The sequence below is a fragment of the Dysidea avara genome, chromosome 8, assembly GCF_963678975.1.
Source record: "Dysidea avara chromosome 8, odDysAvar1.4, whole genome shotgun sequence".
Lineage (NCBI taxonomy): Eukaryota > Metazoa > Porifera > Demospongiae > Dictyoceratida > Dysideidae > Dysidea > Dysidea avara.
Window position 1 is genome coordinate 6,227,763 of NC_089279.1, and position 13,860 is coordinate 6,241,622.

The 13,860-nt window shown below is 39.2% G+C and overlaps 2 protein-coding genes across 2 annotated transcripts; one reads left to right on the top strand and one right to left on the bottom strand.

Moving 5' to 3' along the window:
* The first annotated feature begins 4,444 nt into the window (after positions 1-4,444).
* LOC136262831 (RNA-binding protein NOB1-like) lies at positions 4,445-11,685 on the top strand. Its single transcript, XM_066057243.1, has 6 exons — positions 4,445-4,697; positions 4,746-4,885; positions 4,937-5,329; positions 7,226-7,323; positions 11,139-11,280; positions 11,335-11,685. Exons 1-6 carry the CDS (start codon positions 4,502-4,504, stop codon positions 11,587-11,589), a joined length of 1,224 nt encoding a protein of 407 aa, XP_065913315.1. The 5' UTR covers positions 4,445-4,501; the 3' UTR covers positions 11,590-11,685.
* LOC136262825 (oxidative stress-induced growth inhibitor 1-like) lies at positions 11,596-13,857 on the bottom strand. The gene is made up of 3 exons (XM_066057236.1): positions 13,713-13,857; positions 13,466-13,596; positions 11,596-13,160 (listed from the first exon to the last, which is right to left on the bottom strand). Exons 1-3 carry the CDS (start codon positions 13,747-13,749, stop codon positions 11,709-11,711), a joined length of 1,620 nt encoding a protein of 539 aa, XP_065913308.1. The 5' UTR covers positions 13,750-13,857; the 3' UTR covers positions 11,596-11,708.
* Positions 13,858-13,860: the final 3 nt, after the last annotated feature.

Sequence of the window (13,860 nt, forward strand, 5' to 3'; positions counted from 1 at the left end):
TAGTTATGTTGCATTGTGTGTCAGTTATTGCACTGTACTACAATTGCCATCAGCAGATTTATCTAAAATAATGATATTGGGTAGCTATTTATGTAAATACACTAGATCACTTGATTTTTAGTCTTTGGGAAAGAAAATTAATATTCTACACAACAATTATGTGTCATGATATAACTTGTGTTGGGTTTTGCCTACTAGCTATACTTAATGATAATATACTTTACTTTTGAGCCAAAAAGTATGAACAAAACTGGTGGGTAAGGTTATTGGTAGCTACGGGCCAAAGTGGCTAAATAAAAATGTTCACGTCTGTAACTAGTAGACAGTTATGGGTAGCTAACAAATTATTATTATAGTGTGTAATCTATTTGTGTATCATCTGATCTCTATAGTATTGATATAATAAGGTCAGGAATTCTCTTCCTGTTACTGTGCCTACCTTGATCTAGTAATTGACTGATTGTGGATTTGTGAAGTTGACACTAAGAACTCCATAGGTAATACAAATGAATTATTGAGATCACCAGATCTCATGTGACCTGTGGCTTACCGATACAGAATCCCCAGTAGTGGTATCAATATAAAATCTTCAGCCAATTAAAGATCAGGACGTGCTGGGGTGTGGAAAAGTTCATCAGCTCTAAAGTTAGTGTAGTGATTAGTATTATTAAATCTTTCTAATAAAGCAGTCCGTTGACGTGTACGCTGGCTCTGAGACAAAATCTCTCTTTATCACAACTAATACTATGAAGGTATTGTGAGGCTGGTTTCTGGTCAATATTTTTGTGAGAAAGTGCAAACCTATAAAGCACTATCATACTATACTGGTTTGGTATAGCCAAACCCAAAAATGCTTTCAGTACAACCTGAAATGCTGTCTATAATTTAGTGGAATTTTCTACTAATGATTGATGCCATAACTTATAATAGCTAAGGCTACAGGCTTGCTTCAGCCTGACAGGTGCCTTTTGGCATACCAAAGTATATACAATACTTTATTTCATAGACTTACCTGTGTCCTCTTTTGTGTCCCATTAATTGTGTTTACTGACAGTGCAAGGTATCAGTTTGCAGTAGTACTGTGTAATGGCTTCCCAATGAGAGTTTTCTGTTAGACTCGTGCACAGAAGTTGTTACAGAAGAATTGTGTCAGTAGTATATAGTCGCCTGTTGTGATTATAATTATAGTGTTTGTAGTTGAAGTGTTTGTAGTTGAAGTGTTCAGGCCAACAAGACCCCACAATACTGCCAGAAATGCTACCTTAGTTGTGTTATGATACCACGCCACGATATGGTGGCAGTGGCCAGTAATGGGTTAGGTGTTACAGACCAACAAGACTCTGTCAGAAATAATACCTTAGTTTGTAAAGGTGTGTACATGTGCATGTGTGCATGTAGTGAAATGTACATGCACTGAGTTCAAATCTAAAGCAGGTTTGCATTGTTGGCATTTCCACTGTATTATCAACATGTAGAGTACAGAGAGAATCTTGGTGTTTGACATAAAAGTGTATTACATATATACAATGACTGTTCGATTAGTTAAATTCTGTTAGAGCTAGTAATTGAACGTGTCCAGGTATTGCATCATAACTTCAAAGTACACGTTTATACAGGCTATACTGGAGTAGGACACTATCCTATCTTTTTATATTATGAACTCTTGGTAATGCAGTTTACAGTGTGGTACAGTGAGTTTTGATTGGTTAAATGGGCCACCCACTAGATCCATGTTTGTAGAATGACTTCACACTTTTACGACTTAGCAGACAAATTAATAATTTCATACAAAATCTGTAGTGTACATAGTTGTATGTTTACAATAATTGAGGGTGGCATCTCTTACTGAGGCTTCTTATGTCTTCGAGTCTACAGTAGATTTATTCTTTTGTATGTGCAGATAATGTAGTATGGGGCAGCTATGAGGCCCCCTAATTCTTACAAAGTCCCCCCCCCCCTCCCTCCCCATCAGCAGCCCTGCTTTGCCCACATCATCTCAGGTCTCTAATACTGTAGAAACCCTAAGGAGTTGAAAGTAATGTAAATAAAATGTAAGTAAAATGCATGTTTATTAGAAATTTTAAAACTATGTGACATGAAACTTTACTTGACATCCTCTACTTTCTCTCTTCTCGACAACACTATCTTGTAGAAGTGTAATCTTTTCCTTGACTTTTTCAGGGTATAATGAGTATTGGTATAAATGGAGTTGTTGTAATGAGTTATTAAAAGATGAAGAGCTTTAATAGTTTGTTGAACATCTTCTGCACCATCATTAGTGGTCATCCCCAGACTAACAAGAAAAGTTAAGCTTCATGTACCTCTGTAGGGAGCTGGCTGAGACTGTAGGTGACTCAGTAGAGAAGACCATCATGATTATGATGAATGTGTACAACAAAAAAAGAGACAAGTATTTGAATCCTTGGACTAACATGTGACCACAGATCTGATCTACACAGTAGTCAGTTGTGGGCATGGCAAGGAAAGAAAAAGTGTAACTACATGTATACGTACATACATACATACATACATACATACATACATACATACATACAACAAGAAAAAGCCCTATAAGGTAACTACAAAATCTAGTTCGGGTCGATAGTCCATTCTTTACAGTTCCTCCCAAAAAGATCCTCTGAGATGCAGAAATTAATGCCCAGCCATTTCATTCAAAACAGCTCTAACACTGGTTTTTGAAAACAATAAATCTTGATCCATGAAAAAAACTACATCTTTATAAAGTGCATTGACTGAATCAGGAAGGTAGTGACCCAAGACGCTAACTTCCACAGTACTGTAATAATTAGCGATATTCAAACGGTCCAACTCTACAAGCAGCTGCAAATATTCAGGCTTTTGTTGCTTTCGACAGTGAGCAGACTCAAGGTGCTGTCATGAGTCAAGAGGGCAGGTTAATTCAATAATACCCATCAAAGAAGAATGGGAATTATAGAGAATGAGGTCAGGATGATAAGGTGTGATCAATACTGTCGAAGGAATGATTTCCTGTGGCGATTCATTAAAGCGAAAACCGTTTAAGTCAGCATACACCCTGACATCTTGGTGATCAGCAAAAAGGGTTGTCAACTTCGAGACTAAAATATGCAAAACTTGGTAAATGTACCTCTGTTGAGATAGTGCCACTGGGCAGTCACCTAGAATATGGGCTGTAGTTGGCCAGATTGAGTCACACAAGGTACATTTGGCATTACTCTGTATGTGCCAATGACGTAAGTTGACTGTAGTGGGCAGTGTGTCCGAGGAAGCCCTCAACAAAAAGGAAAGCTGTCCAGGGTGAAACCCACTTAAGAGCTTGTTCCATATTCTGCAAGAAGTCTCCAATCTTGCTGAATCTAGAAATTTACAATCTGAAGTAACTGTCTTGGCTAACTGAGCTTTGGCTGTTTTATATAAGGACCAAGCCAATGGCATGGAAGAGAGATGACTTCGTGCAGCAGACAGGATGGAATAGTCTTGTGACTGGAACTGTAGAAGAACATTGCCAAGATGGAGATGCAAGTCCAGTTCCTGCAGTCTGGAATCGGACGAAGTAGAAACACATGAAAGTAAACTAAGCTTTGCTTCCCTAGATACATGGGAAACACTAGGGCAGCAAATACCAGGGTAATATAAAATCACCCTAGTGGCATTCCTTGGGAGCTGTAATCACTTCTTAAGGTAATGTGTAACTGTAGATTCAAGTTTTTTGATTGTGTGATTGGTGATGGCATCCACACATAAGCGAGACCTCAATAATGAAATGATGTAATTCCTATAGATCCACAATTTGTACTCTCCACGAATTGGGTGAGAGTCTGTAGCAGATAATAAATCAGTTAAGAAGGAAAACACCTTACTATTTGCAACTGCCTTAGTTGCTGACAAGGACACATCCACAAGTCTCCCCAGAAATTTTGTCCCACCTTCTGATATTAATCTAGTAGTTGTTTCTTTGGACAAAGGGATGAGATAGGTGTTTAGCACCATAAACAACTTCTGCCAACTAGCAGAGGTGTCCACACTTCTTCAACATGGAATTACAATAAGGACCAACTTTATGACAATTGTCATGTTCTATGATCTCAAGTGTTCCACTCGGTAGACCCAGAAGTGTTTTATTGTTATCCTTTGGAATCAATTTGATCCATATCTCTACATGGACTACGAATCAGTACACGTGATACTTGAAAAGGTACAAAAGGTCGGGACTACACTTCGTAATGAGCTGGTCGGTAGTTGATCGTCTGTCCTTTCCCGGCGCTGAAACAATCAAGTTGTATTTACAATAGTAGCCACGCCCTTTTGTTTTGACATAGATAGGGAATATGTAATCTATGGTTTTGGGTTGCACGTACGTGATCTCAACAAATGGATGTCACGGTGCAGTGTACATGTGCTGTACTAGCGGTGGATTGCTATTATAAGGTTGACTGTTTTATTAGAGTAAGTAGTGGGTGCCCGTGTGCCTCACGTGAACAAGCACGTGGTGACGCAGGTGATGAAAGCGCTAGTGTTAGACAGTGGGGCACTGATCAAAGGAGGTGGAGGGGGAGAGTTTGAACGAAGTGCTGATAAAGTGTATACAGTGAAAGAAGTCGTGGAGGAGATTAAGGACTCAACTACACGCCAGCGCCTACAAGTGCTACCTTACCAGTTAGAACTGCGGGAACCATCACACGAAGCCATACAACATGGTTAGTGGTCGTGGTTTGGTGTCAAATATAATAAGCTGTATTATGTAGTGTCATCATTTGCTAAGCAGACTGGAGACTATCACGTGTTATCACGTGCTGATATTAAAGTTGTAGCACTAACCTACCAATTGGAGTGTGAGTTATCTGAAGGCTGTGGTGCACGACTGAGGACACAACCAATCAAACAAGTCAGTCGGTTGTCATGTGAGGTTGCTATGTAATGTGGTGTTTGTAAACAGACAGCAGTTCCCATAGAAACTCGCCATACAGCAGGAGTGATTGGAATGTATTATGGACCAAATTATGACACTAAGAGTTCATCTGTATCACCATCTATGTCATCAACAGTGTCACCATCTGTATCTCCGCCATTGTCTTCGTCACCTCCACCATTTCCCCCTGTTGTGTCATCATCACCCCCTGCTACATTATCGCCTCCCCCTGTGATATCAGAATTTGTGTCATCACCTGATCAGCCAGATAATGAGGAGTCACCCTTACCTGATGAAACAGAAGATGATTGGATAACTCCTGATAACTTACACATAGCATGTGAGCAGATGGGTGGAGCTATAACTGCAGCTCCTGAGGGTGTGGCTGTAGGCTGCATCACTACTGACTACTCCATGCAGGTAACTATGTGCATGTGTAATTGTATCATACAGTATGTACAGTAGTACTGTATAGTAGGGACTATGACAACAGGAGCACATCAAATCGTATGGACAAAGGAGCACACAACTAATAACATTATGAATGATCCAAATTCCAACATGACATCTTGTGTTAGTGATGTATATTATTGGTTACATCGCTGTTACACGTGACAAGGATACACAGGAATTGACAGAATGGGCCACTACTCCATCATCTTGTGTGTGAGGAAGGCCATCAAGTCGAAGAGAAAGCTTGGAATAGTCAACAGAGTAACTACTGAATGTAGAAGGGCTGTCCTGCTATGCCTGTCCTACCGTTCTTCTGTCATCTTCGTTGACATAGCTATGTTTTGCTGTGCTGGTAACATGACAGTACTCGAACATGCACCTCCACAGAATGTCCTAATAAGGAACCTTGTCCAGGGTTTATTTTAGGGGAGGGGGGGGACTGAATTCCCCCCTTGAAAGTTAGAGATGCCTTGTAACTAAAAGTGCCTCGAAATCCAATCTTGTGATAACTATTTTCATGAATTAGCAAATCCACCAAGGTATAGCTTGAGCCCTGTAGTCACTTACACAGATGGAATTCAGGTAGTTTAGTTGAAGAAATGACAACAATCTTGCTTTCGTTTACCACATCATAAACAAATGCACATGATAGGCATACCGTTAAGGCTACAGCAACGAAATAATTTTTGAACTCGCCATGAGCAGGCGAATAAGACGGTGTATAGCTTTAATCGATTTGAGTTTTCCTTCTTTGAGAATGATCCGATAAAACTTGTGTATTTTTCTTTGTAGTATGCATAATTTTACAACTTAAAAAATAAAATAAAAAATTCAATACACGCATGCTTGTGAAAACAAGTTGGGTCTTTGCTGAGGGTCACATTTAGTAACCTGGATAGGTTGATGCAGTCAGGGGTACTTGAGGGGTTCTCACCAGCGTGCAAAGTGCACCAGCATGTTCTAGCTAAGGGGGTCTGGGCGAATACCCAGGAAATTTATCACAAATACTAATCAAAAGATTGAATCTTTAATTAATATTGTTATGTAAGAGAAAACTTAGCAATGGTAAGATTTTAAATATACATATCGAAGTTAAGTGTAGAAGTAATTGTTTAGCCAAATGGTGGACTGCTAAGAAATTTTTTTGATGGTGAACATTTTAACCCATTGTAAACTAATGCAAACAGAAGATATGGCTGTGAATGTAAGCACCTGTAGTTCATTTTCGTATAGTTGCTGTACCAACTGATTATCTTGTTCTTCCTACTGTCTAGCACTATAATCCAAAACTACTCACCCACAGAAGGCTGAAACTTTGATGATCCATTCCTTGGATACTGCAAATAATGCTGAAAAATAAAAGAAAATTTGGAAGTTGTACAAACAAGTCAGGATTTTGCTGAGGCGGTCACAAATAGTTTATTTATCCTTTCTACCACTTAGCCCCCTCCCCCCAACCTCCATTGGCACTTTACTGCATATGCCCCTTCTTTCCTACATTGCTGTCTGTGGAGTTACATGCTCCTTTATTCAGTGTCCATATGATTTGATGTGCTAATTACTCTCCTGATAACAGTAACCGTTACAAAATACTGACCGGATACCAGCCTTGGTAGTATTCAGTTGTGATCTGAAGCAATTCCAATAATTTTTTTTGTGAAAATTACTACTGAATGGCTTGTAGGCTCCACTACTTTTTACTTAGACCATTATGACCATGCTGTATGTCAAGGAGTTTACTAATGTGCTTTACTTCATAATGACACATTACACACACACACACACACACACACACACACACACACACACACACACACACACACACACATGCACACAATTTTACTGCTATGTTCTGCTTGTTAGAATGTACTACTCCAAATGGGATTACATGTACTGTCATTGGATGGATTATTGATCAAACAAATACGCTACTACAAAATGTACTGCAAAGCTTGTAACAAGTTAGTACGTGTGTGTGTGGAGTGTGCATGCGTGTGTGTGTGTGCGTGTATACATGTGCTATCCTATTTCTCAAGTACTGTATGCAGAATTTTTGTACACAAAGTAATTGAGCCTGGGGATAAAATGTTTTGTGGTTGTACCATATATACTTGGTTAAATGGCATGACTACTATTAAAGTGTGCCAACTATTCAGTATATCAAATAAAACTTGTTATAAGAAGTGTACATACTGACTTACTTCAAATTTATTCGATGTGCAGTAAAACGGAACAGCAGATGAAAGGTATCACCTCCACAAACCACCAAGCCACATGTAGATGTTTGGAATTAAACCAGTCACCATTGATATGTGAGACTGAGCCTTCTGAAATATAATCTAAGAAAAGATAGTCTACTTCACTTTCCTAACCCAAAGGGTAAACAGCTGGATCCTTAGAACAGCACAGCCAAGTACAGCTAGTGCGAACATGTGACAGACAAGTATGTATTTTATAGGAGCCAAGAAAATGCCATTTTCACCCATCCAATGCTCAATTTGAATAGAAGTTAACCGGTTTTGTCTTTTGAGCAAAATTTTGTGCAGCCTTTATGAAAAAAAAGGTTGCATTATTAACTGAGCCTGTAATGTCCAGGCAGGTAAGCTTTGGCTTAAGGCGGTTAATGCGTGCCACTTTAAAATACAGGTGAAGCGAGTTTATAGAAACATTGTGAAAACCTTTTCCCAATTCAGGCCTTCATTTACGAAAATTGACTCAAGAGGGGGCAAAATAAGGTTTTATGAGAAGGGGGGGGGGGCCAATGGTACATCTCAAACTTTCATGTAAGCTTTTGCTTAACTTTAGGGTGGCAAGCGCTCCTGTTCCCTAAATGAAGCCTTGTACTGGCTGCATGTACGGGTGTAAAACAGCCAAAAGACAACACTGCTGGCCTCCTAGGCTACTGGGTGTAACAAATTCCATCAAGTTGAAAGGGGACCATGCATGCCTTCATTAGTTACAATACAACACATTGCCAGAGTTTTAGTGACACAGGATGAAGTATGGTATACGATTGGCCTTGTTCTTTACTTTTTTGTGTTGAACATTACCTGCAGTATTTCCAAATTGCCCTGTCTGCAATTCTGGAAGGTTGAAGATACAGTGCATGAGATTGCCATGAAAATAACCATGAAATACCCATGAAAGTACCTATGGGTTATCCCATGAATTTTTAACGTTTCATGGGTACTGCACCCATGAAATCTCTGCAACACCATGAAATTACCATGATAATCTGATTCGGAGATGCTTTTCATGGCCCTTGAAACAACCCATTGTATACCATGAATTGACTTTCATGGTACATTTCATAGGGGCGATTTAACATTTCATGGAAAAATCATAGACGTTTCATGGCATACGTACTTCTCTGGTAGTGATTCGGCACAGTTGTTGCGATGCCAGTAATTTATTATTATTTATCCTCCATCAAGACCCTGGTAATCGCAGGCAATGCACAGACTGTTTGCAGTTACAGGGGCTGTATATGGAAACCAGTTTCCAACAAACCGAAAGTGATGGTTACCTCCTAAGTTGATAATGGGATTTATTTCACTCACGTTGTGGCATTGAAATATTTTCACCTTCAATTTACAATGTGATGTAATTATTGGTAACTTCCTGTGTACAAAGATGTCACTCTCATGGCGTCATCACCATTAACTGTCACTCTAATCTAAGCTTCAATTTGCAAATTTCTAGTTTGGACCTCATTTGTAAAAAAGGGTGTTCCCTAAGTTCTAGTTAAAGCACCCCCGAGTGCTATATTTTTTGTACCAACAAGCATAGACGGTGCTTTAAGTGTTTTATTGTACTTCTGGTTGTCTTGCTTAGAGTGATTTTCTTGAGTACCCAAATCATTTGATCAGACTATCAGTAAGTTGTCATATCAATTTATTTGTGGTTGTAGAACGATTTGGTATGATTAGTTTGGCTAGTTTTAGCATTTAACAGTGTCATGCACATGATCCACTGTGCTGTCTGTGTGAGGTTGTTGCTTCAATTTTCCACGTCAGACTATCAGTAAGTGTTCATATAATCACAGAACCAACTGGTAGGATTAGTCTGGCTAGTTTTAGCAATTTACAATGTCACAGTGGTCAATTGTGTTGTCTTAGTGGGGGTAACTGGGGTTGTTTTTGTAACATTCCTTACATAACTGTGCTGCATAACTGTACTGTGTTACTGAGAACAGGTTGTTGTATTCAGTGTGGTGTTGTGTTGATCAAATTAGCTAGTGAAACTTCTATTGGCAGTGAAGTCAGGTTGAGATCCGCAATTTGTACCAAACTTGAAAATTGAAATTAGTTAATTTCCACAAACTGTCAGGATGTTAGTAAAGTGTTAATCATTTCCTGTATAGTTTGTAGATTGACATGAACTCCACAATTATCGTACAGTATAATAATATGTTCTCTGCCACACAGGATGATATTTTTCTACTCTCTGACTGACAAATGTATACAATATAGCTGAAATTAAAAAAAGGCTTGCTGACTAGAAAGTTACAATATTTGTTTCATGGTCTTAACCGACTAACCGTTTTGTAGATAGGTTGATGTATTATAAGTCCTTTAGAATAGAATCAAGCTAATAAGAGTTGTGTCTTTTTTCAATGTGTTCTACTGCTACTTCACCTATTGAAAGAACACTATAGCTGCAAACAGGCTTTGCTGTTTCAATGAGATTACATCCCATTACTTGTACTTTTGTTGTTTGTGTGTCTGTTTATATTCCTAGCTTCCAAGTACCAACCCTTATCCTCTTATCATTTGGCCCCATAAGCCAAATATATACCATTTTTCAGTGACTTCCGTAGGTGGTGTAGTTCAACAGGCAGAGACAGCAGATAAAAATATTTTAATGTGTTGATCAGTGACATCATTGGTGTTACATTATATGACATCACTGGTCATGATTTATCATTGGATCCCTCTCATATTGACTACAGAGGTTTGCAGAATGTTTACAACGAAACCGTAAAACGCCAACCGAAAAACGTGATTCATCACCTTTGAAATGCATCACCACAACTTGATAGGTCACATTTCTGGTGACTTCCTGTATTGCAAAGATTCCGTAATCCTCTGTACTGGTTGAATGTTGTGCAATATATTGTGCTTGAGGAAAGGTGGTATATTTTTTGTACTCCTTTTGAGGAATATCCTCATTTGTCCCTTTGTACCATATAGTCAAAATATTTTGAGAGGCAAATTTTTGAGGTTGGGCAATGTTATCTTTTTCAAAGATTTGCAAACGATGCCTGTCCTACAGGTTAAATAGAAAGAAAGATTTACCAATGGGATGATTCCCAAATCAATTTAAATTTAGGAAGCGTACTTCTAAAAGCAACTACAACGCAGTATTGGGTAAAGAAAGTAAAGATAGTCCATTCTTGCATGTCAAAGAAGTTTGAATGATGTCACTTGAAGTGACATCATTCAGAGAGCTGAATGTATTATATTCAAGCATGTGGGTGTGGCCACACAAATATACAATGTACATGTGATAAGCACATGTGACTAGGCTCAAGCGTCAAGGTGCCCTCATTACAATTAGGTAACAACTTAATCTAATGTTAAGTGTATTTCCTCCACACATTAGAGGATTCCAACACTATTCAAGTGTAGTTTACCTGATACATGAACAGATTCCATACAAGTACATTCATTTGATTAGAGAGCTGACTGATGACATCACAGTTCATCTCCTACTAATCCACTTCCTTATTTGTGGTGTTTGTGTGTACATAACTGATTAACCTTTTGTTGTATAGGGTCACTGGTGTGGCTTCAAGCAAGTTCTGTTCTAACTGTGGAAATGCTTCACTGATTAGAGTGAAGGCTGTTACTGATGATCAAGGACACACTCAATACTCACCTCTCAGTGTAAAGCAATTCTCTAAGAGAGGATTAAAGGTGATAATTGTATTCAGTGATGGCTCATGTTTTATATTTAAATACTTCACATAGTATTCACTACCAAAGCCGAAGGGTGGTCGCCATGCAAACAACCCTATAACATGCCCGGACCAAAAGTTACCAAATCAGAGAGCAACAAACAGGAAAGAAAAAATAGACATATTTAGTCCAGAGTTTGTAGCACGTAGTTCACCATTTGCCGTCCATGATGTTACAAGCAGAGGTGCTGTGGGGGGCTTTAATAAGAGACATGTTGATAGCAGGAACAACCCAAACGCTGTCAAAAGAAAAGGAAAACGAAAATGACATATATTGTTATGTTTTTTAGTTATTTGTTTTCATCAAAACAACACAATTCAATGTTTATTATTATATTATAAACATTCATAATATGATACAAAATCTCACACAAAAAATAAACAATATCAAGACGAGGCTTTGCTAATGAGGTGATTAGCTACCCCTAAAGCACTGCCCAATACAAACCTCACAAAATTGTCACCTGTGAGGGACCCAATGGCATACATATTGTCTACCTTGGAAACAGCAAACGTGTAAGGGTCAACAGACAAGGGATTCTTTGTAGGATGAATAAACTTCTTTGTAGGGTCGACACCACTGAAGGGGATTTCAGGAGAAATGAAGTTGAGATCAGCATGGCCGCCAATCATGACCAGTGCGATGGAACATTCTAATGTTTGTGGTACTGTCTTGTCAATATTGCTAATTTGACACTTGTTATCTTCGCTGAAACTGTTCACAACATGTTTGCTGTAGCTATGGTAACAACTGTCGGCCATTTTTCCTGACACTAGTCCAAACACATGAGTGTACTCAGGGTATGCTACTGGAGACAATGTAGCAAATGGTGACACTGCATCACCCTCAGATTTGTGGAAGACGTGATAAACTGGTACTCTCTTTTCCAGTAGAACTGTTATAGCATCTGCTGCTGATAATCCTGACCCGATAACAACAACAGGTTTTGACTGACTGGATAACTGCATCAACTCAGTAGTACTAAAATAGTGTTTAACAAATGGCAGGTCCTCGCCTGGCACTCTTAACATATTGGGTTGGTCGTTTGTCCCACATGCAAGTACAACTGTCTTAGCACAAATGTTAAAACATCTGGAATATTTGGAACACCATCCTCTCAGTTTCCATGAGTACTCACTGCGTTGAGAGTTTATATTGTTGAGAGAGGTAGTATCTTTATTACTCTGAGGTTTGCTGGAAAGTGACATAGAGGCATACTCTTTGTAAGGGCAACAGCAACCAGAATCCTCTGAGTTCTTGGAGAGATCAGATTCAATGCTACTGCTGGAGAATACAGAATCGGTGGGGCTGTTTGGAGGTGTTTTATCTGACTCTGGCTTTTCTGGAGATCGTTTTGCTCCAGGAAGTGCAAGGCTAGGTTTTCTCTTTAATCCTATTACAGTTGTACCATTGATTTCCTTAGCAGTAAATGGCTTTAAATCAATTATTGCACCAGCTGACAGAAAATGGTTGTCGAGTTTCATCTCCTCCACATAAGATGAATAATATTGGCTAATGTCTGCTGCTGCAGCACGGATGTTCCGTGAAGAGGATGGCTTGTGTTTAGTCAGCCACTGGTCATAACTCAATATTGGAAGCTCCAGCCATTCACCACGGCTTAAAGTCAGTAGGGAATCCTCCATTTTCCCCCAACAACCGCCAGGCCTGCCTTTACCAAGTACTACATGTGATATTGACTTGGTCTCATTACGCCGCCACACTAGACTAGATGGCTGCTTATCACCCATATCAACTCCAGGGTGATTTAGGGTATCAAACAACAATGCCACTGGATTACTTGATCTTCCCTCTAGTCCATCAGCCAGGTAGCACAAGTCCTACAGCAATGATTTGTATGACTTCTTGATAACACGTTAATACAATTAGCGTAACCACGCTAGACAAAACAATTATCAGCATTTTTTGTACAAATTCAGCTGACAGGTTTCCTGACTAGCAATTATGTAATGCAGATGAAATCACACTCCTGATAACGCAAAGGGTGATAATCAACACTTTCTGTTAGCAAATGCACACATTATGCAAATACTTGGAGTGCGAATAATAGCACAAATTATTGCACGCAATAATAGCTGCAAATGACACATTCTACTTTCTTGGTATCTAACGATTAAGTACGCACCTGTTCCACTAGCGATTTGTCGATATTTTCCATCAATTTTCGGCTTAACAACTCGTCTGGATGGCTCCCGCTAAAGTAGGGCCAATTCCCGGACAACAGCAAGGACAGCATCATTGCTGACGGTCCATTTCCTAAAATAGTGGAGTAGATAAAACAGGTCACCGATAAAACACTGCGCATTTAACACCGCAACCAGCACGTAAGTGTTGGTTGCCGGTGAGTGAATGCAGTAACTTTGCACACTTACCGATCACCACTACATCAACGTTACAGCACCCTTCCATTCACTTAGTGAAATAGTAGAGAACTACAAGAATTGATGAGTGGATGCCCATAAATAGCCGCTTACTTCCGCGAATAGTCAATTGATTTTAATAGGCGCGTTATATTAAGGC